The sequence below is a fragment of the Rhinatrema bivittatum genome, chromosome 8 (genome assembly GCF_901001135.1).
Source record: "Rhinatrema bivittatum chromosome 8, aRhiBiv1.1, whole genome shotgun sequence".
NCBI lineage: Eukaryota > Metazoa > Chordata > Amphibia > Gymnophiona > Rhinatrematidae > Rhinatrema > Rhinatrema bivittatum.
The window spans coordinates 149,325,039-149,345,357 of NC_042622.1; the positions used below are offsets into that span (position 1 = coordinate 149,325,039).

Sequence of the window (20,319 nt, forward strand, 5' to 3'; positions counted from 1 at the left end):
AGATACAAAATATTACTGTGAACTACCAAATGATCCCACCCCAGATTTGCAGCATATCATCAAAGAACTGTTGGATGAAAAAGTGTCACCATTTCTAACACGTAAGGAACGTAATTTTTTACAGGTTGATCATCCACGTATTTCAATGTTATATGGTGTACCCAAAGTTCATAAGACTCTAAATAATCCACCTCTCTGCCCTATTATTTCCAGTAATGGTTCTATTCTTGAACCACTGGCCATATATTTGGACACACTGTTGCAACCTTTTGTAAAACAAATGCGTTCATTTATACAAGACACCACACAAGTTTTGAATAAATTGGAAGGAGAAATTTTACCCACCATCATCCACTTTATTGGTGACTATGGATATAGTATCTCTTTATACGAATGTGTCTCAAGAAATAGCATTTCTTACCATTGAAGAATGTTTAAAAGATGAGTTGGAAGGCGGACGCATGCCGTATATGTTCGTATCTGAGATTGCTCAATTGGTCCTACAGCATAATTACTTTCAATTCCATGGTAAATTTTATTTGCAAGTTCATGGCATCGCCATGGGGTCCTCTGCCGCCCCGTCGATTGCAAATTTGGTTATGGATCACTTTGAATGTCAATTTATTTATACATCAACATGGTTTATCAACATTCCTTTTTGGGTTCGCTATGTAGATGATTTGTTGTTTTTTTGGACTGTAGAAGCTCCAGCTTTGGAAGAATTCTCTAATTGGATCAACAATTTGGACTCTGATTTGCAATTCACAGTTCAATCCAGACAGGAGCAAATTGTATTTCTGGATATATTAATTTCTAAACAAGGAGTCAAGTTACATACAATAGCTCATCGTAAGCCCATTGACAGAAGTAATTTATTAATGTACAATAGTTTTCATCCGCGGACCTTTAAAAATGGCCTCCCTGTCAGCCAGTTTTTTAGAATTCGCAGACTCTGTTCAACAGATCAAGAATTCAAATTCCAAGCATCCTTATTAGCAAAAAGATTCTTCGACCATGGTTACCCTTACCCAGTAGTGTATAAAGTTTATAAATGTGCCTATTACTCTCCATGCACGGCATTATTACAATACCAATCTAAACCCCCAGTCACCGCGAGTATCTGTGTTCTACAACACACGGATAAATCGTATTTGATCACTCAAAGTATTGAAAAACATTGGCATGTACTTCAACTTCATTCTACATTTGAGGAATTTCCATTGATTTCGTATCAAAGAAGCAAAAATATTTGTGATCATGTTGTGCATGCATCTCTCTCTCAGGCCGGTCAATCTTTATTCAATGGCATTCATAGGCAGTGCGGCAAATGTGATATGTGTATCACCACCATCGAGGGCAATACCTGGCATTATCCAATTACTGGAAGAATATATAGAAAGAACCACAATACTACATGTGAGTCTACACAAGTAGTTTATTTGATTTTATGCCCTTATCCACTCTTATATGTTGGCCGCACCAGCAGACAAATTAAAACGCGGCTGCATGAACACAGGAGGCGCTTAAAAATACTGGTAATATAAAGGCTCCAATTGTTAAGCATTGTCTTCAGGCTCATCATACTTTTGAACAGCTTAAATGGACTGTCCTGGACAAAGTGTCAAAGAGTGATCGCAGTGGAGATCTCAGCTGTCAACTCAACTATTGTGAGTAGTGGTGGATTTTCACCCTCGCGTCACAAGCTCCAGATGGTTTAAATGACTGTGTTGAATGGTCTTCATTACTTTAACCTCCCATTGGTTGTTAGAGTCAGCTCCTCTAGTAGGGATTGGCCCGTTTTGAAACTATTAGTTAGTTTAAAAAGTCTGTTAAAAACAATGGCGGATCCCGTTTTTTTGTTAAAGCTGAGACCGAGTAGCAGCGTATGCAGTGAGACAGACCCAAAGAACGTATGTAATCTCGAACAGCGATACACATTGATGTTAAGCAAACTAAGAAGATAAGTACAATTGTTTTCTTTTATATTTTAGACATTTAATAACCTTAGCACCTCTGACGAAGCCTACGAAACACGAGCCGTGTCGAGTCGGGTTGGGTTGTCTCAGACGCTGTTCAAGTATTGCAATGATAAGTGTCTAGTTTCTATTCTAAAAAATTATTTTTGAAAAATCCAAAAAAATATGAATAATAGTGAGTGTGGTCACTGATGATTGGAACGAGGTAATTCAGTCTTAAGCAATATAATTGACTGTTAAGCAGCATTTAAAACGCTGTAAAACCAGCAATGTGTGAGTTATGTTCTTAAGCGTAAAGAAGCACACTTAGTTTATGAGGTTTCCACACTCATTCAAAAGACTACATGGTAGGAATTGTTTTCAGCTTGTGGGTATGATGGATATATTCTTAGACTTATATAGGGCTCAGAACATCTGCTGTAAAGCATTGCATGGGCACAAATTCAAATCATTCCTGGTGAGGCTCCGTTTGAAAAAAAAATTTCTTGCAAACATATTCATTCTCACATGAGGCATTTACAGCTGTGCCTTGCTGCTCAATGTTGCATCATTTGCTTCGCTGGTGACTTGCATGTCATACCGCGCAATCAGCTTGATTACAAACTGCTTGACTTGAATCGGCATGAGCCTCATGGAGAGTAATGCTCAAAGAAGCTATCATAGGCAAGCATAGCCAGCTGGTTTATACGTATATATTAAGTGCAAAGAGCTTACATTAATTTTAAAATGACAGCACATCCCTTTTGTACACGTCCCGAGGCGAGGAGAGGAGTAGGCCTAGCCACCAGCGTGGACTTGTTTTTTGCTTTTAATCTGTTGGCGCTTATCCAACAATACTCTTTGAATATAGTTGTGCAAGCTCAAAGACATTTGGGGAACACATTAGCCAAGTAACTTATGTGGCTAACTCCAAATATCAGAGTTAGCTAGATAAGTTACCTGGCTAACCCATTTCTGCACCAGAATACTTCCAAAGTGCCCCTAAGTTATCTGGCTAAATTTTATCTAGATAATGATTTAAGTAGAGGCGATATTCAAACATCCGCATTTATCCAGATAATTCACAAGTTATCTGGATAAATACCTTTGAATATCAATCTCTAACTGCAGGAAGTTAATGGGCAGGGCCTTCTTAGACTCTTCAGATTTATTTATTTAAAATATTTATTGCACCCTCCAAACCTTTGGCAAGGAGTACAGTTAAACATTGGGAGAACATAAAAACAGTGACAATCTAATGAAACATATTAAAAAATAATCTGACAAAATAGGGCCTTAACACGCATGTTAATGAGAGAGAGAGAAAGAGAGAGAGAGAGGATTTTGGAAGGTGAGGTAGGGTTTAGGGGGATGGTGTTACAGAAACATTCTGAGATAGTCATGGTAATATTGACATCACTAAACATTTGTAGTCATTATAATGGATGAAAAGCATAACAAGAGGAGTTGATTTGTACAATGCACCATCATAGTACAAATCAACTCCTCTTGTTGTGCTTTTCATCCATTATGACTACAAATGTTTAGTGATGTCAATATTACCATGAATATCTCAGAATGTTTCTGTTACAACACTCCCCAAACCCTACCCCTCCTTCTGAACCCCCCTCCTCCCATGTATTACCCAGTGCACAGAAATTGCCTATACATTGCAGGAAGCAGCAAAATTGTCCTAACCATGCCCCCTTTTTATTGCAGGTGCTATTTCTGCTATATTTATAGCATTTTGATAAATCCAGGATTAAGAGACTCTGGCTGGATGAACAGAGTGTACGTGCTGGGATATAGATTTTTAATATAACAGCAATACAGGAGGAGGCTACATTATATTGTAAGTCATGACCACTAACTTGTATTGGATACATCAATAGACAGGAAGCAATGTAGTGATTGAAGAGTAGGAGACATATGATCTCGTATTCTAGCCCCTGTAAGTATTCATATAGCTGCATTTTGGATGACGTATATGGATCTTAGGACCTAATTCACTAATAGTTTTTCCCATAGTCACAAAATGGGAGAAAAGCCTTAATGAATCTGGCCTTTAGATTGTTAGCCGGGAGACTGATATATAGAGAATTACTGTAGTCTAGACCTGAGAATATCAGTGATTGAATAAAGGTACGGAAATCATTTGAATTGAGAAGTGGCTTTAAGTGACATAGCAGACATAGGGGGTCATTTTGTAAGCGTATCGCACGCGATAGCTAGATCGAGGTGGAGTCGGGAGCGGCGTCGGCACTGGAACAGGAGGAGTTGGGGCGGTGTCGGGGTGGACGCCGCAGAAACTTTGCTGATGGCGAAAAGGTAAGAGCCCTTATCGCTGCCAGTAGCGCGCCCAATAACACCACCTTTTACGATGTTGCTATTGGGTGTGAAAGCCGGCAGCGATTGCACCGCGGTGGTGCGATAACTGCCGGCTTTCGCAGGCCCACCCCCCGTTAGCGCCGGGATTCACAAACCGGTGCAAAGAAAGAAAATCCAGTCCTCAGTTTAGTGAAAGACATATGGACTACTGATTTGTTGTGGGGTTGCATTGAAAGAACAAGGTCAATAATAACACCTAGGTTACGAACCTTGTTGGATATCTGGATATGATGGCCATCAAATGTGAGCACAGGGGGAATGTTGTTAGAGGGCAAATGAGAAAGGATGATGGCTTCAGTTTTGTCAGTGTTAATTGATAATCTATTATGACATAACCAGCTTTGTATTGTTGAGAGCCAGAGTGATTCAGATTGGGGAGAGACCATGTAGACTTTAAGGGAAAGAATAACTGACTGTCGTCTGCATACAACTTAAAGAGGATCTCAAGATTGGCCAGAAGATGGCAAAGTGGTGTCAAGGGGATGTTAAACAGGGCAACCGATAAGGTTGAGCCTTGGGGTACACCTGTCTGAATGAGAAACCAGGATGAAGTTTCTGAATTTATTCTAACCTGTTGGGTGCCCTGTGAAAGATAGGACCTAAACCAGGCCAAGACAGACCCAGATATCCCCAATGCAGAGAGATGGTAAAACAGAGTATCATGGTTTCCAGTGTCAAAAGCCAAGGATATATCTTATAGAATGAATTTTTTCCTTGAGTCAAAACCTCATTAATAAGTAGAAGGGTTTCTGTGTTATGGTGTTTTCAAAAGCCAAACTGGTATTTGTCTAGCAGGGAGTGATCATCAAAGAAATTAGACAATTGGTGTAAAACAGCAATATCAATGATTTTAGCGAGGAATGGTAGAGACAAAATGAGATGATAGTTTGACAATATTGTTGGCTCTGCCTACTGCTGAAGTTTTTTCAAAATGGGTCTAACAGACACTTTCTTCAGAGAGGATGGTAATTCTCCTGAGGAAGGTGATAACTTTACAATGTTGGTCACATATTCAACTGTGTTTTGACATATGAGTTTAAGTATTATGGTTGAACAGGGATTTAAAGGGGCATGTTGAGGAACTCATACTAACAATGATCTGGAGAATTTCAGATTGAGGAACAACAGGGAAATGGTCCCATCTCATCTCACCCAATAAGACACTGTCAATTGGAAAACTAGCACACAGAGTGGCAATCTTGTCAGCATAATATGAGTCAAACATATTGCAAAAAGTGGTCTAAGGTCCCACAGGTGGAAAAGTTTGATATTGTATTAGGGATTTAACCGGACACTGTCTATTATGATTATAAAAGTATACTTTTTTGTGCTGTTTATAGCAGCACAGTTTTGGGTTAACTGATTTTTATAGGCTTCTAAGTTTATTCCTGGGGGGATTCTGCACACAAGAATTTAAAATTCTGCACACTTTATATTAGTTAAAATAACACAATACATATCACAGTCTTTAATAATTAATATAAAATGTAATACAGAAAAGCTATTACTCAAAGATGCAGAGTTTTAAGTATTTTGAGAAAAAAAATCTCCTAGAAGTATCCTTTCCATCTCTCCCCCGACTCTTGGCCAGACCTCTTTCACGCTGCACTCTTAAGCCCGATTTCCTCCGTTCTCCACTCTCTCTTCTCTCCCTGTCCATGCTCAACTCCTTCTGCTCTATTTCCAGCCCTGAGCCCTCCACTCCCACAGTTTGACCCCTCTCTCATACAGGCCCTCACACAGGCTTCTTCTGTCCTTCTCAAACACATACACACCCCCTTTCACAGAGGCTCCATCTCTCCATTGAGATGTATTTGTTGCACTGTCAACCGACTTGATATCTTTGAGGAAGGGCGGTATATAAAAACATGAAAAATAAATAAATAAATAAATAAATAGATCTCTATTACGTACACACACCTTCACACTTGCTCCTTTAATCTCTGTCACGCACACACACCCTCTCACACAGGCTCCCTCTGTACCTCTCTAACATACCCTCATACAGGCTCCCTCTCTCTCCCTCTCGCACACGGACACACACCCTTACATGGGTTCTCTCTGTCTCACACACACACACACACACACACACTCCCTCATACAGGCTCTCTCTGTCCTTTCACACACACACACTTCCTTATAGAGGCTCTCTATCTCTTTCGCACAAACACCCCATCACACAGGTTCCTTCTCTCTCCTGCAAATTCACACCCCCCTCACAGAGGTGCCCTCTCTCTGTTTCAAATACACACACACATACACAAACACACCCTTACACAGTCTACCTCTCTCACACACACACACAATCCCTCATTCACACATACAAGATCCCAATCTCTCTCTCATATACACACTCTCTCACACAGGCTCCCTTGCTCTCTCATGCTCACACCACACACAAACAGGCACCTTCACAAGCACACTTCCTCTCTCACACGGATTCACAAGCTTTCTTTCTTCTCAAGTTGGGCCTTCTCTGCTAGTAGGCCTGCTAATCTTCGCTGCTCTGCTCATGGCCAGCTGTTGCTTCAGGCCTCATTTCGCAGTAAGCAGGACGGGCTCTGCTGGCGGTCAGCTGATCTTTGGGCCTGATCTTTGCCGTGAGCAGGGTGGTAGATCAGGGCATTTCTCAGAAATTCTATACAAAAATTGTAAATTCTGCGCAGGAGGGGAATTCTGTGCAAATTCTGCGCTCTGTAGTAGCGAGAATTCCCCCAGGAGTATAAGTTCTCAGGTGTAGAGTGTTTAAAACCATTTTCACTAGTCTGTGAAGGAAGCATTTCAACTCTTGCAGGGAGTGGAAAAACCAGTGGGCATTTTTATTGCAATTTCTGTGTTTTGGCTTAATCTGTACTAGCTCATCAGTTACAGTTAGAAATGAGTTCTCCCATAGGTTAACTAGAGCAGAGAGTGAAGTCTCTGCAGGATTTTGTAAATGTGGTAAAAATTTGGTTTTGAATTGTTTAGGGTTAATGAAACCCCATTTAAGTAACACTGGCTGTGCTTCGCTTGTCAGTTCAACCGGGTGGTGAAAGTGTGCAGCAAGGGGTCAGACAGGCTGACGAGGTTGGGTGGAAAATTGAGAGGGTTTAAAAAAATGAGATCAAGGATATGTTCAGCCTTCTGGGTGGGAGAGTCAGCTATTTGCTTCACCCATAGGCAGACATAGATTCCAAAACAGTTTCACAGGCAGCGACAGCGGTTCGTGGGACCTGAACTGAGTGTAAATTGAAGCCTTCAAGAATGTTATTTCTTGAACGGTCAACATTTGCCCAGACTTAATGTTCTATTAGAGGAGAAGAGCTATGAGAGAGGAGACCAGGGGTGCAGAATATCAAACAGACATTCAATATATTAGACGATAACAGAAGAACCTCTTATGGCTGAGAGATGGAAATCTCAATTTTAGAATAATTGAGTGACTTTTTAAAGATCATCAATAAGCTGCCTCCCCTTCTTGATCCCCTAGGTTGAGAAATGTAGGTGTAGTCTGGGGGGAGCAACATAGATTTAACAAAGGAGCATCTTGATCAGAGAGCCAAGTCTCTGTCACATAGAAACTGTCAGGCTTTTGGTCAGAGATTTGGCACTCACTACTAGAATGGTGAATATGGTGGAAACAGTTAATGACTACAGGGTAAGCAAAGGCATATTAATTAATTTATAGCTGACCTGGAGAATCTTCTAATACGGCAGTGCATGAGAGCAACGGAGATGTATCTACCTTGTTCAATTATGGTTGGAATTTTTCCAGGCAGGGTATCCAAATCTATCATTGGCAGCTTGGGGGCCTAGAGAATTACAAGAATGTGGTCCCAAAGGGGCGCACAAAGGGGCAAGCTCCTTTGTCACGCTCCTTCACGGTGGGACTGAATTTACATGGCATGTGTCAGCCAAACTGCAGACTCAGGGCCAACACTATGCTCCATAGCCATGCTTAGGGTGCTTCTCAATTAATATTTCCCTCTATAGACACATGCGTTTGGAAGGCGTCCCCCTCATTCTACCCCTATTGTGAAAGATATTGGTTTCAGCTAATCCCTCATGATCTACAGCCATCTGGTTGCCTGCCATTTCAGATTCTTAGGAGAGGCAGACCACCTGTCACCTGTCCCATTAATTCTATGGTAATTGTTCAATGCTCATGAAATTCCCCCTCCCCATGGGAGGGGACCACACTTCCCAGTCATGCAGAGCATTGAACTACTCAATGCAGGGTGGGGGAATGTGGGTTCTATGATTTGGAAGCAGAAATACAACTTCAGGGCCAGTAAGATGTTCAAACATCCACACAAAAATAAACCAGGCCACGCCAAAGATTGTGTTTCATGCAAAATTAATTTACTGAAGACAAAATATTGAATCTAGCTGGTACAACAGTATAGAACCCCTTGCTCCTCCCTACCCAAGAACCAGTTCTTCTTAAACCGGCAGATAACACAATAAATCAGACCCTGCTCTTAGACACTTCCCAAGGTCAAGAGTCAATTCCTCATGAATCTTGAAGAAATCAAGCGAAGAAAACTTGGACTTCCCAGAGCTCCTGAAAGGTTTATCTTCCCAGATTCTCTTCAGAGCTAGGAAATCCTCTTCTTCCTCTTCAGTTATATTTCTCAAATATTTTCTGGTGAAAACTGCCTCCTGGAGAAGCTCCCAACCTCGAGTCCTGAAGATAGGAAACCTCCTGGATCAGCTCCAATACCCAAGTCAACATGAGAAGCACACTCACCCAAAGAGAAGGAAAGACGGCTGTCTCTTCCCTCACTGGAACTCTGGCAGACTCCATAATCTTTAGTTCCTTATGCTCCTGTCTCTCAGATAGACATCTATAGCTCCTGAACCTCCCGTTGTTAGAATGTTCCTTATTAGATTCTAGTAATAAGGGCTAGACACCCTTACAGTCACAACAGATGCTTAATTTTACGTCTTGTTTTTCCTTTACTGTTTTCTCAGGGTCACATATGTTCTCAACTACTAGTTCTTTAAACAGAAGGCCAAATGCATTTTTAAACCTTGTCAGGGTGGTCATGGCTGCTCCATCTGTTTGAATGATAGGAGGAACACCCTCCCAAGGGTGCCTCCAGCCACTTCTACCTAACATATTGTAGAAAACAATTAGAAACAAGAATGATCTTTATTAATAAAACTGCCAGAGTTTCACATCAATAAGGAAAATAAAAACATGTAAGGAGTTGTTTGTTGACATCATAGGCAAGGAGGTGATGGAATAAGGAAGACACAGGAAGTGTTCTTCAGAACCATATGGGTGCGTGTACGTACCCACAACTGATCAAGTAACTGGACACTTCCTGCCAGTGTTTCATATGTTGATACATTTCACAGAAAATGTAAAGGAGAGCCAGGAGTCAGACCAACACAGGCCTAAGGTAAGGGGCAACTGGCTCAGTCTGTCCTAGGTGAGTGACACAAGGTAAATCTGGCATTCCTGCTCACATTCATATTACCTTGGAAACATTTTCTAACTGCATGGGAGCGAGATGGCATAGAAAGCTTTTAGAGAGGAAAGGGAGAGACAGGGAACTATGGCAAGCAATTTCAGATTGCCTTTCAGAACCCACCCCTGTTTTCCTGCACTTGAAAGCTGTGAATCTCAACTTTACAGGGAGACTGAGTGTACATGGCAAGAGATTTCTGTAACCCTCTGTGGGACAGGCCTGGGCTTAATGCGGGATAGGTTAGCTGGCTTGGTAATTAGCCACAACACTTTAACAATGATTAAGGTCTTTCCTATCTTCCATTAGATACCTTTTTCAAAAGCATCTCACCTCAGGGGGCCAGCATTTGTAGCCTCTGGTACACTCCCAAGCACCCTGTTCCCCCCCCCCCCCTATTCTGTGGCCAGGAGAGCATTTTGCAGCTCTCTACAGAGCTGCCTTCCGGGCTCTGCAACCCACTGGAAGTGTTGGGGCCTGTTCTTCATGGTGGGGGTAGGACGAGTCCCCTGCCCCCCACTTTCCCCAGCACCTAGAAAGTGGGAGTCTGAGCTGCCTCCCTCCTCTTCAGCGTTCGCTTTGCTCCTCCATGCTTAGCAGGCATTCTTAAACATTGGGATGTCCACGCTCTCGTGCGCATCTTTATTGCTCCGGACTTTATGCAGCGTTTTTCTTTTAGAAGGAACCCCCAAAAAATAAAATAGAAGCACAAAATAGAAAGGTTATAAGTAACTTTTTGTCATTTAGAAGGAATATGATTTCAGTCTGTCTGCCTGAGGCTTCGCAGAACATGTTCACTATGGGCCACATTTAAACATACAGGGAGGCATTTCCGCTCCCTGAGGGTAGGTTTCCACCCAAGGGCCTGCAAGCCAGTTTTCAAAGGGCAAATCTCCGCGGAGTTTCTCTTTGAAAATTTGGTGGCGGGTCATTGCCACGGGGATTCTTTACCACACCTCAATGCAGGGTGCGAAGTAGGCGAGGTAAAATATGGATGGGAATTTCAAAATGGAATTCCTTTAGGGGGTGTGCCGTAACCCTGCCTCTGGCACGGCCCCTCTTCCATGCAAAGGAAAGTGCGCATATTGTGAATGGTGCACATATTCTTTCTCACATGGCAGGGGGGGTGGGGGGGGGGGAGCAATTGTCAGAAGGTGTTTTTCGGCAGGTAAATACCTCTTTATCATGGAAAACCTTCATAAAATTACAATGTATAAAAGAGAAAGAGGTAGGCAACCGATCAGGTACCAGTGTCATGTGTATGAGACAGAAGTTAATCATTATAGCTTTGAACACATGTGACAAGAACTGATAACTAGTGACACGTGTATGACTAGGAGTGGTCACCATAACTAGTTACACATATGTAAAAGAAGCCAATGACTCAAACTAGTGATATGTGTGACAAGAACCAATCACTGTAATTAATGATGTATGTCTGACAAACTGGTCGCTAAAATTAATTACATATCTGAGGTAGGAGTCTGTTACTTTAACTAGTGATGAGTGTGACATGAACCAAGTGGTGATGTGTGTGACAAGAGCTGGTCACTATAAGTAGTGACATATATGACAAGAACTGGTCACTATAACTAGTCATGTATATGACAGATCTGATCACTATAACTAGTCACACATGTGTGACATGAACAAGTCATTATATAACTAGTGATATCTATGTGACAACAGCTGGTCACTATAACTAGTTACGTATATGTGACAGGAGTCAATCGCTGTAACTAGTGATGTGTGTAACATGAACCAGTCGCTATAACTAGTGATGTGTGTGACAAGAGCTGGTCACTATAACTAGTTACGTATATGTGACAGGAGTCAATCGCTGTAACTAGTGATGTGTGTGACAAGAGCTGGTCACTATAACTAGTTACGTATATGTGACATGAACCAACAGGTGTGGGACACAAACAGTGACACAAGGACCCCTCACCTCTTCTCAACCTCCTCTATGGTGTCAGGCAATGGCTGGTCCATGGTTTCCGGGAGAAAGCAGGAGAAGAGGCCACTGACCAGAGGTGCTGCACCATAGATGACCAATGGCAGATAGGACACATACTCGCCAGTCATCTTCACGATGGGAGCCACAATGCCACCCACCCGGGCCATGGAGCTTGCCAGTCCCAGCCCGCTCTGTCTGTGAGGGCAGAGGAGAAGGGAAAACATTCATTTTTATATCAGAGAATGGGAAAAATCCAGAGGTCTCTTTTCCACAGACCCAGGCTGAGGCCTTTGGGCACCTCATTTCTTTGCTGCTGGATCTTTATAGTTGTCTTAAGCTTGCCAATTTAATTAGCAAGATGGTTCTGCTAAGTTCTTAATACAAAATGTATTGAAATATACAAATGCAAATCATTCTTACTTTGACACAATGAGATCAATATTTAAAGGTTTTGTCCGACTAACTTTTGCAGTTAGCCAGACATACCCTGAAGTTTTAAATTTTTTCCTTGCTCCTCAGCTAAATTTTGTCTGGACAAATTGTTGCCTACACAAAATTTACCTGGTTAAAAATAGCCAGTGCTGAGGGTGTTCACTGAGCCAGGTTTTACTTTGTCCTGGCAGTGTGGATATTCAATGCTGTCTGGGAAAGGTTGCCCAGCTAACTCTAATTGACAAACTGTGTGGCTAAAGTTAGCCGGTTAAATTTATCTGGCTAACTTTATCCAGGTGTACTCCGCAGCACAGGCATCAGAATGGGGTGGACCATCTGGGTTCTGGCCCATCCAGCTTTCGAGCTGCTCCATCCTGGAAGTTTTCTTCCAGGCACACGGCTCTCTGCAAGGCTGAGTCGTGCCAGTGCCTGTAGTCGAGTGCTGTTCTAGTGAGACTACAGGCACTGGCGTAGCTCAAACTCACGGAAAGCCACGCGCTGCCTGCAACAGCACTTGCTGAGGTGCAGATAGCAGGCAGTCCGAGTTCGAAGGTAACTTGAGGGTTGGAGGCCTGAGGCTGGAGGCTTCCTGGGAGCTGGGGGCCCAAGTTTGACGGGGTGTGTGTGTGTGTGTGTGTGTGTGAGTGTTCTGAGGCTGGAGGCTGCCTGGGAGTTGGGGGCTCAAGGCTGACCTCTGGGAATCCAAAGCTGAGCGCACTGTACTGTATCGGCCTGTTAGGGAGCTAGCTTGCAGGCTGATTGGCTGATGGGGAGGAAATTGTTGATTGTGGACAGGCTGGCTGGAGTGACGGACAGCGGCCAGGCTTGGGCACAAGAAGAGGGCTGACTGTGTGTGTGTGTGTGAGAGAGAGAAAGCAAAGAAAGGAACAGAGATAAGGAGAGAGAATGTGAAAAAGCAATGCATGGCCAGAAAGTTAACCCAGAGACACCAAAGAATGGAAACTATTTTATTATCTGCTAATTATAATAATAATGTCCTCAGTTACACTGTCCTGTACCTCTGACTAGCCTAGCCCCTAGTTATCTACCCTTGTTATATGTAACTTCCGCTTCTAGTGAATTGTTCTTGTTTAAGTTATACCCTTTGTTACATGTAAACCGATCTGATATGAAATTTTTTCATGAAGGTCGGTATAGAAAAATGCTAAATAAATAAATACATAAATAAATAAATAATTAGAGAATATAAATGAAGAAGAAAGTAGCTCCCTGGGGGAGGGGAAGGATGGGCGAAGGAAGCGAGAGTCTGCCCAGCCTGCCTTCCACCCTCCCCCTCCTCCCCCCTGCCAATCACTGGGTGACCACAGCAGGATGGAGCTGGCCAGAACTGATATTCAGCACTAGCTGACTAAATGTAGGCACCCAAGACCGAGCAATCTATGACGAGCCATTATGACCACAGATCCTCTCTTCTCTGTGCACATATATTTGAAGTTTCTCCTGCTCACCTACATGTACCTTCACTTGGCAGCTTCTTATTTCCTTTTCCCTCATTTCTTCCCTTACACTCCTCCATGTGACCTCTGTTCACTGATCAAGCTGCTTCTATCTGCGTCTTTCTCCTCCATCTCCAACTCTAACCTGCATTTTTCACCTCACTGCACCATGTGCCGGGAACAAACTTCCTGAGTTGCATATCATGCTCCCTCTCTGACCATATTTAAGAGCCACCTAAACATCCAGGGGATCGGTTTCAAATAGATTTGATTAATCACCTTTCCAACGCTGAGCTCAAGGCAAATTACATTTCAGACACAGTGGGAGGTTCCCTGCCCCCAAGGGCTTACAATCTACTAAGCATTTTCCCTGTAGACATAGAATGGGAGAACAGCCTTAGTAAATCAGGCCCTGAGTTTGTGCCTGAAGCGATGGAAGGTGACCTGTCTCACCCAAGGTCAAAGGAGCATCAGTGGGCAAAGTGGAATTTGAAGCCTGACGTCACTGCTTCTCAGCCCCGTGGCTCTAACCACGAGGGCACTGCTAATGGATCTAGCTGGCCACCTAAGGAGAGCCTGTTAGATCTATTGAGGTGAAAGTCTACCCCAACTGAAAAGCTAAATATGGCCATTAAGTTTCAGGAGCTAGGGGGTAGATTTTCAGAGCCCTGCTCGCCTAAATCCGCCCAAAACCGGGCGGATTTAGGCGAGCAGGGCCCTGCGCGCCGGGAAGCCTATTTTACATAGGCCTCCCGGCGCGCGCAGAGCCCCGGGACTCGCGTAAGTCCCGGGGTTCTCGGAGGGGGGCGTGTCGGGGGCGTGTCGGGGGCGGGCCCGGTCGTCGCGGCGTTCCGGGGGCGTGGCGGCAGCGTTTTGGGGGCGGGTACGGGGCGGGGCTACGGCCCGGGGGCGTGGCCGCGCCTCCGTACCCGCCCCCAGGTCGCGGCCCGGCGCGCAGCAGGCCCGCTGGCGCGCGGGGATTTACGTCTCCCTCCGGGAGGCGTAAATCCCCCGACAAAGGTAAGGGGGGGGTGTAGACAGGGCCGGGCGGGTGGGTTAGGTAGGGGAAGGGAGGGGAAGGTGAGGGGAGGGCAAAGGAAAGTTCCCTCCAAGGCCGCTCCGATTTCGGAGCGGCCTTGGAGGGAACGGGGGGAGGTAGCGCGGCTCGGCGCGCGCAGGCTATACAAAATCGATAGCCTTGCGCGCGCCGATCCAGGATTTTAGTGGATACGCGCGGCTCCGCGCGTATCTACTAAAATCCAGCGTACTTTTGTTTGCGCCTGGAGCGCAAACAAAAGTAGGCTGTTCGCGCTCGTCTGAAAATCTACCCCTAGGTGTACAGATCCTCTAACGTCACTGAATGTCCAGTAAGCTACTCAGCGGCGAGAGAGCCCGTTATATTAATTCAGGCAAATTGTCAGCCACTGCCTAGCCGATTAGTTTGTGCTGAAACTTTGCCCTGTAAACAGCCAGATATTCTGGCTGCTAAGTGGCATTTTGGCTGTTGGCCCCACCTTTCTGAAGCTGCTTTTCAGTCTTAATCCCTGGCTTTTCCTGATCACTGCCTTCTTGATTTTAACCATTAAAAACATTTCTTCAGACCCCATATTTGTCTTTTCTGCATGTCTTGACTAAACTGGAAGCTCCTCAGAGCAGGGACTGTCTTTTATGTGTATTTGTTCAGCGTTGTGTGCATCGCGTAGCGCTTAGAAATGATAAATAGTAGTAGTAGGGATCCTATACGATAGGATGCATGGGATCTCGTTCATATCTACTTATCTACATATGTCACTTTTACAGGTGGAGGACATTTTTCAAAGGGATTTAGCTGAGAAAGTACCTGACTACATTCATCTGATGAAAATTGTTCTGGTCAGAGCAGGTTAAAGTACCTGTGGACTTTCACAAAATGCAGATTTACACCTGGATTATAAAGAGTCATTTCCAAAGGTGTATTTAGGCAGGGGAGTAGACAAAGTGTTTACAGCTGTATTTGCAAATACGTGCGCAGTGATAAGAACATAAGAAGTGCCATGCTGGACCAGAACAAGGTCCAGCAAGCTCAGCATTCTGACTCTGCTAGTGGCCAGTCCAGGTCATGAGTACCCGTGAGATCCCCAGTTGTTGATCTATTTCTAGTATCCCACGCCCAGGGATAAGTGCTGTTTTCCCAAGTCTACCTGGCTAATAACTGTGTTTATGGACTTTTCCTTCAAGGACTTGTCCAATCCTCTTTTGAACCCCATTGTTAGTTGCCTTGACCATGTCCTCTGGCAATAGATTGCATAGCTTGATTTTGTGCTCAGAAAAAATACTTCCTATGATTTATTTTAAATCTGACAATTGCTGTTCATGGAGTACAATTTTAATCATGTCCCCTCTCTGTCAGCTCTTTTCCAAGCTAAAGATCCCTAATCAGTTTAGTCTTTCTCCATAAGGGAGCTTTTCCATTCCCTTTTATCGTTTCTGTTGCCCTTCTCTGTACCTTTTCTATGTTCGCTATGTCTTTTTTGGAGATAGGGTGACCTGAACTGCACACAATACTCAAGGTGGGTCACAACATGGCTCTATTCCAAGGCATTATGATATTCTCAGTTTTGTTTTCTCTTCCTTTCCAAATAATTCCTAACATTCTATTTGCCTTTTTGACCACTACCGCACACTGAACGGAAGATTTTAAGATATTGTCCACAAGGACTCCGAAGTCTTTTTCCTAGGTGGTGGCTCCTAACGCAGAACTCAGCCTCATGATACTGCAGTTGGGATCATTTTTCCCTACATGCATTACTTTGCATTTGTCCACATTAAATTGCATCTGCCATTTAGAAGCCCAGTCTCCTATTCTTACAAGGTCCTTCTGCAGTTCTTCACAATCCGCTACCATTTTAGCAATTGAAAACAATTTTGTATCAAATTTGGTCACCTCACTCCTCGTTCCTTTCTCCAGATCATTTATGAATATGCTAAATAGCACAGTCCCAATACAGACCCCTGGGGTTCTCCACTAACGACCTTTCTCCATTTGAAAAACTGACCAATTAGTTCTATCCAGTTTCCTGTCTTTAATCCAGTTACCAGTCCAAAATAGGACACTGCCTCCAATCCCATGACTTCCCGATTTCCTGAGAAGTCTCTCAGAGCTGGGTTTGGAGCCTGGGCTCCTCCAGATTTTCTACTTGCATGCTCTTGCTGTGGAGGCTCAGGCCCTTACCTGATGACGGTGGGGTAGAGCTCCATGGTGAACAGGAAAACACAGGTGAAGCAGCTGGCAAGGCAGCCTTTGCCCAGCACGGCCAGTGAGGTGCGTAGGATCTGCATGTCTGTGGGGAGAGAAAAAGAAAGACCAGTCTTTTGCTATGGTGGATAGTGAATTGTCAGAGAACGATCATGCTAGAGAGTATAGAAGGAATTAAATTTAGGCACAAGAGCTGTGGGGATTTCGGCTCAAATCCATATGTCCAAATTTTCGGACTGGGGTCTAATCCCCTGAGATCATGAGGAAATGACTTCATCTCCCTGTGCCTCAGATCGAATCCCTGGCTGTGCCCTGGGGTGAATCACTTTCAGGCCGATTCAGTAAAAGTCACGGGAGAGCCAGTGAGCGCCCGCTCTCCCGACGCGCGCACAGGCCATTCTCCTGTGCGCGCGATTCAGGAGGGAACAACATGCAAATGAGGGCCTGCAGTAAAAGGAGGCGCTAGGGACACTAGCGCATCCCTAGCGCCTCCTTTTTGACAGAAGTGGCGGCTGTCAGCAGGTTTGACAGCTGACGCTCAATTTTCCGGTTCTCGAGCCCACTGACAGCCACGAGTTTGGAAAATGGACGCGGGCAAAATTGAGCATCTGTCTTCTGACTTGCGGGTAGAATTTTAATTTTTTTTTTTTAATTTTTACTTTTTTTTTACTTTTGGGGCCTCCGACTTAATATCGCAATGATATTAGGTCGGAGGGTGTACAGAAAAGCAGTTTTTACTACTTTTCTGTACACTTTCCTGGTGCCGGCCAAAATTAATGCCAGCCTTTGGGCAGGCGTTAATTTCTGAAAGTAAAATGTGAGGCTTGGCTGCACATTTTACTTACTGAATCGCGCGGGAATAACTAATAGGGCCATCAACATGCATTTGCATGTTGCGGGCGCTATTCGTTTTGGGGTGGTTGGCCGTGCGTTTTCGATGCACTATTACCCCTTACCATATAAGGGGTAAAAATAGCGCATCGAAAACACGTGGCCAAACGCGGGATAACAGTGCGCTCCGCCGGAGCGCACTGTACTGTATTGGCCTGTTTGTCTCCTTTTACCCCAGTTCTAATCTCTGGCTCTATCGCTGACTGAAGAGCAAAAGGCATGGTGGCTGTTCTTGAAATTGGGGTCTTCCTGGTTTAGGGCTGTTGTACTGTGTATAGTGCCTCAGGTTGGCTCAGAGAAAGCCAGCTTTAGATTACAGATATCTTGGTGTAGGACCTGTCCCTGAGGCTCGGGATTGATCCTTGGGAGATTCAAAAGGAATCCTGGGATGGCTCAGAGGGCAAGGTACAGTTTGGGATCCCAGAGGCTGACTCGTGAATGCTTCTCCCTGAGTGCATTAATGTGATGTGAAGGGTTGAAGCCACGTGCTGAAGTCTGTTGGGTCTCAAGCATTGCCTTTATTTGTTTGAGAGGAACTGCTGTGAACTGACCTGGTCCAGATATCTGGACTAGAACTAAGCTTTACCCAAGCTGCGAGTGTTGCCTGTTTTAAGCTGAACCTGCACTGCCTAAGTCAGGAATATTTTATTACCTTATTTAGCAATAAACCTATACTGAAACACCACAACCAGTGTGATTGCACTAAAAGGGCCCAACCTGACAATGACCCTGGGCTGAGTCACTTGGGGAATCGTTTGAGGGACACACAAACAATGCCTTCCAGGATACTCAGCTGGCAGAAATGCAAACTAGATTATCAATGCAATTAAAGAAGAAAGTCAAGACTATATAATCGATCTTATCCTCCATCTGGGGATCAATAATGTCACTAGAAGCAGCATCCAAGCAGTAGAGAGAGATTTCCAGACTTTGGAGAAACATCTTGAGCAGAAGGCAGAGACCATTGCTTTTTCAGAAGGGTTACCTGTTCATGAAAAGGGAAGTGAAAGGCTAAGCCATTTAGATAACTTCAATACATGGCTCAAAACCTGCTGGAAAGATGAAGGTTTGGGGTATATTGGGGGCTGAGGCCAAATATGGAAAAGTAAAAGGCTGTAAGATAAAGATGGCCTGCAGCTGTCCATGGCAGGAAAAAGGATCCTGAGTGACAAATTCAGATCATACGTCATCAGACATTTAAACTAGAGTATGGGGTGGCCTAGGGAAGTGAATTAAAATGGGGACATCACCCCTGCAAATTCAGGAAGTAGGTGGAGAAATTAACAAAAATAATCAGCTCAATGGTCCACCCTTTAGGAAAAGGGCAGAAAAAGTGGTCAGGAAGAGCAGCATGCTAAGAGAGAAAAGCTGGAAAGCTATGAGCACAAACACTCATAGTCTGGGCAATAAAGTTTCCAGATCTGTAGGCCTTAAGGGGGGAGGTGGACATTTTTGCTATTTCAGAGACATAGCTCGGTGAGTCTCATGAACTGGATACAGCCATATCGGCTATATAACCTGTTGAGGAAGGACAGAGATGGCAGAAAAGGGGGAGGAGTAGCTCAATATGTCAAAATCAATATCCAAGCAACTGAAATGCAGCAGTAACAGGGTATTAAATTCTGCCCTCTGAAGGCGGTTTGCCCTTTAATGGAATGGGAACTGTGGCCTTAACAGGTCATCCTGCCAATAGTGAGAGTCAGAGTCTCCATCCAGATTGTGCCCCTAGGTGTGTTAGTGTAGTTGTACCACACACCATGGGGAAGGGTTTGAGATCTAACAAAACTCCTGTGCCTGTGAGCATGGGGGGAGTCGCAAATCTGCCTTAGGGCTGGAGGAGCCAGGGCATCTCCTTTCAGAGGGCATCGGAGGGGCCTTATTGCTCCACAGGTAAGGGCTGGAGGCAGTGAGGAGTAGGATCCTAAACCCTAGCGTCCTGCGTGGTCTTTAACAGCCCTCGCCCACTGAGCGGGTTCCAAAGAGATTTAAGAGGAGGAGTAAAATTGCAGTGCGGAAGTTCCTGGGAGTTCAGAAAAGAGACAGAGAAAGGGAAGAATTTGTAGCAGAGCTTGGTGGACCAGTGTGCTGGGAGGAGAAAGGGTAACCTACTGGGAAAGTTCACCTGATTCAACTAAAAATCAGCCCAAGAGTGAAAGGAAGAGGAAAAGGCATTGGAGAAACAGATTAAATCTGTCAAACAGGCACTGGTAGGGCCCAGAGAGGAAGAGGGTAAACCTCCCTAATGAGCTGGTGTTAGGTGCACTATCCTATGTGTGCTGATTTTTGCACTTGTGTTGTTTTGCCACCAGTTTCTTTGTTCTGAACAACAGCCTGGGAGTGCAGAGTGATTTTTGAGTGCCTGACTGGTGTGCAGAAGAGGCCCAGAAACAAAACCCTAAGGGCCTTGAAGAAACTGCTTGTGACAAGTGCCTGTTGACTTTGCAGCGGTGCGGGCAGTTTGAGTTCTAATCCCTGGCTTAGCTCCTGACTCCCCCTGTGTGACTCTGGGCTGAGTGACTTTCTCTCCCTGTGCCTCAGGTCTGATCCCCAG

The 20,319-nt window shown here is 44.4% G+C and overlaps 1 protein-coding gene across 2 annotated transcripts in view; it reads right to left on the bottom strand.

The window, feature by feature from the left end:
- Positions 1 to 8,662: 8,662 nt before the first annotated feature.
- LOC115096679 (solute carrier family 22 member 6-A-like) overlaps positions 8,663 to 20,319 on the bottom strand; it is a 33,336-nt gene continuing 21,679 nt past the window's right edge. For both annotated transcript variants that reach the window (XM_029611667.1, XM_029611666.1), the window contains exons 8-10: positions 16,854 to 16,962; positions 11,745 to 11,948; positions 8,663 to 10,468 (exon numbers count right to left, since the gene is read on the bottom strand). In XM_029611667.1, the coding sequence (XP_029467527.1) occupies positions 10,390 to 10,468; positions 11,745 to 11,948; positions 16,854 to 16,962 (392 nt within the window). In that variant the 3' untranslated portion in view covers positions 8,663 to 10,389. The remainder of the gene's footprint in view (positions 10,469 to 11,744; positions 11,949 to 16,853; positions 16,963 to 20,319) is intronic.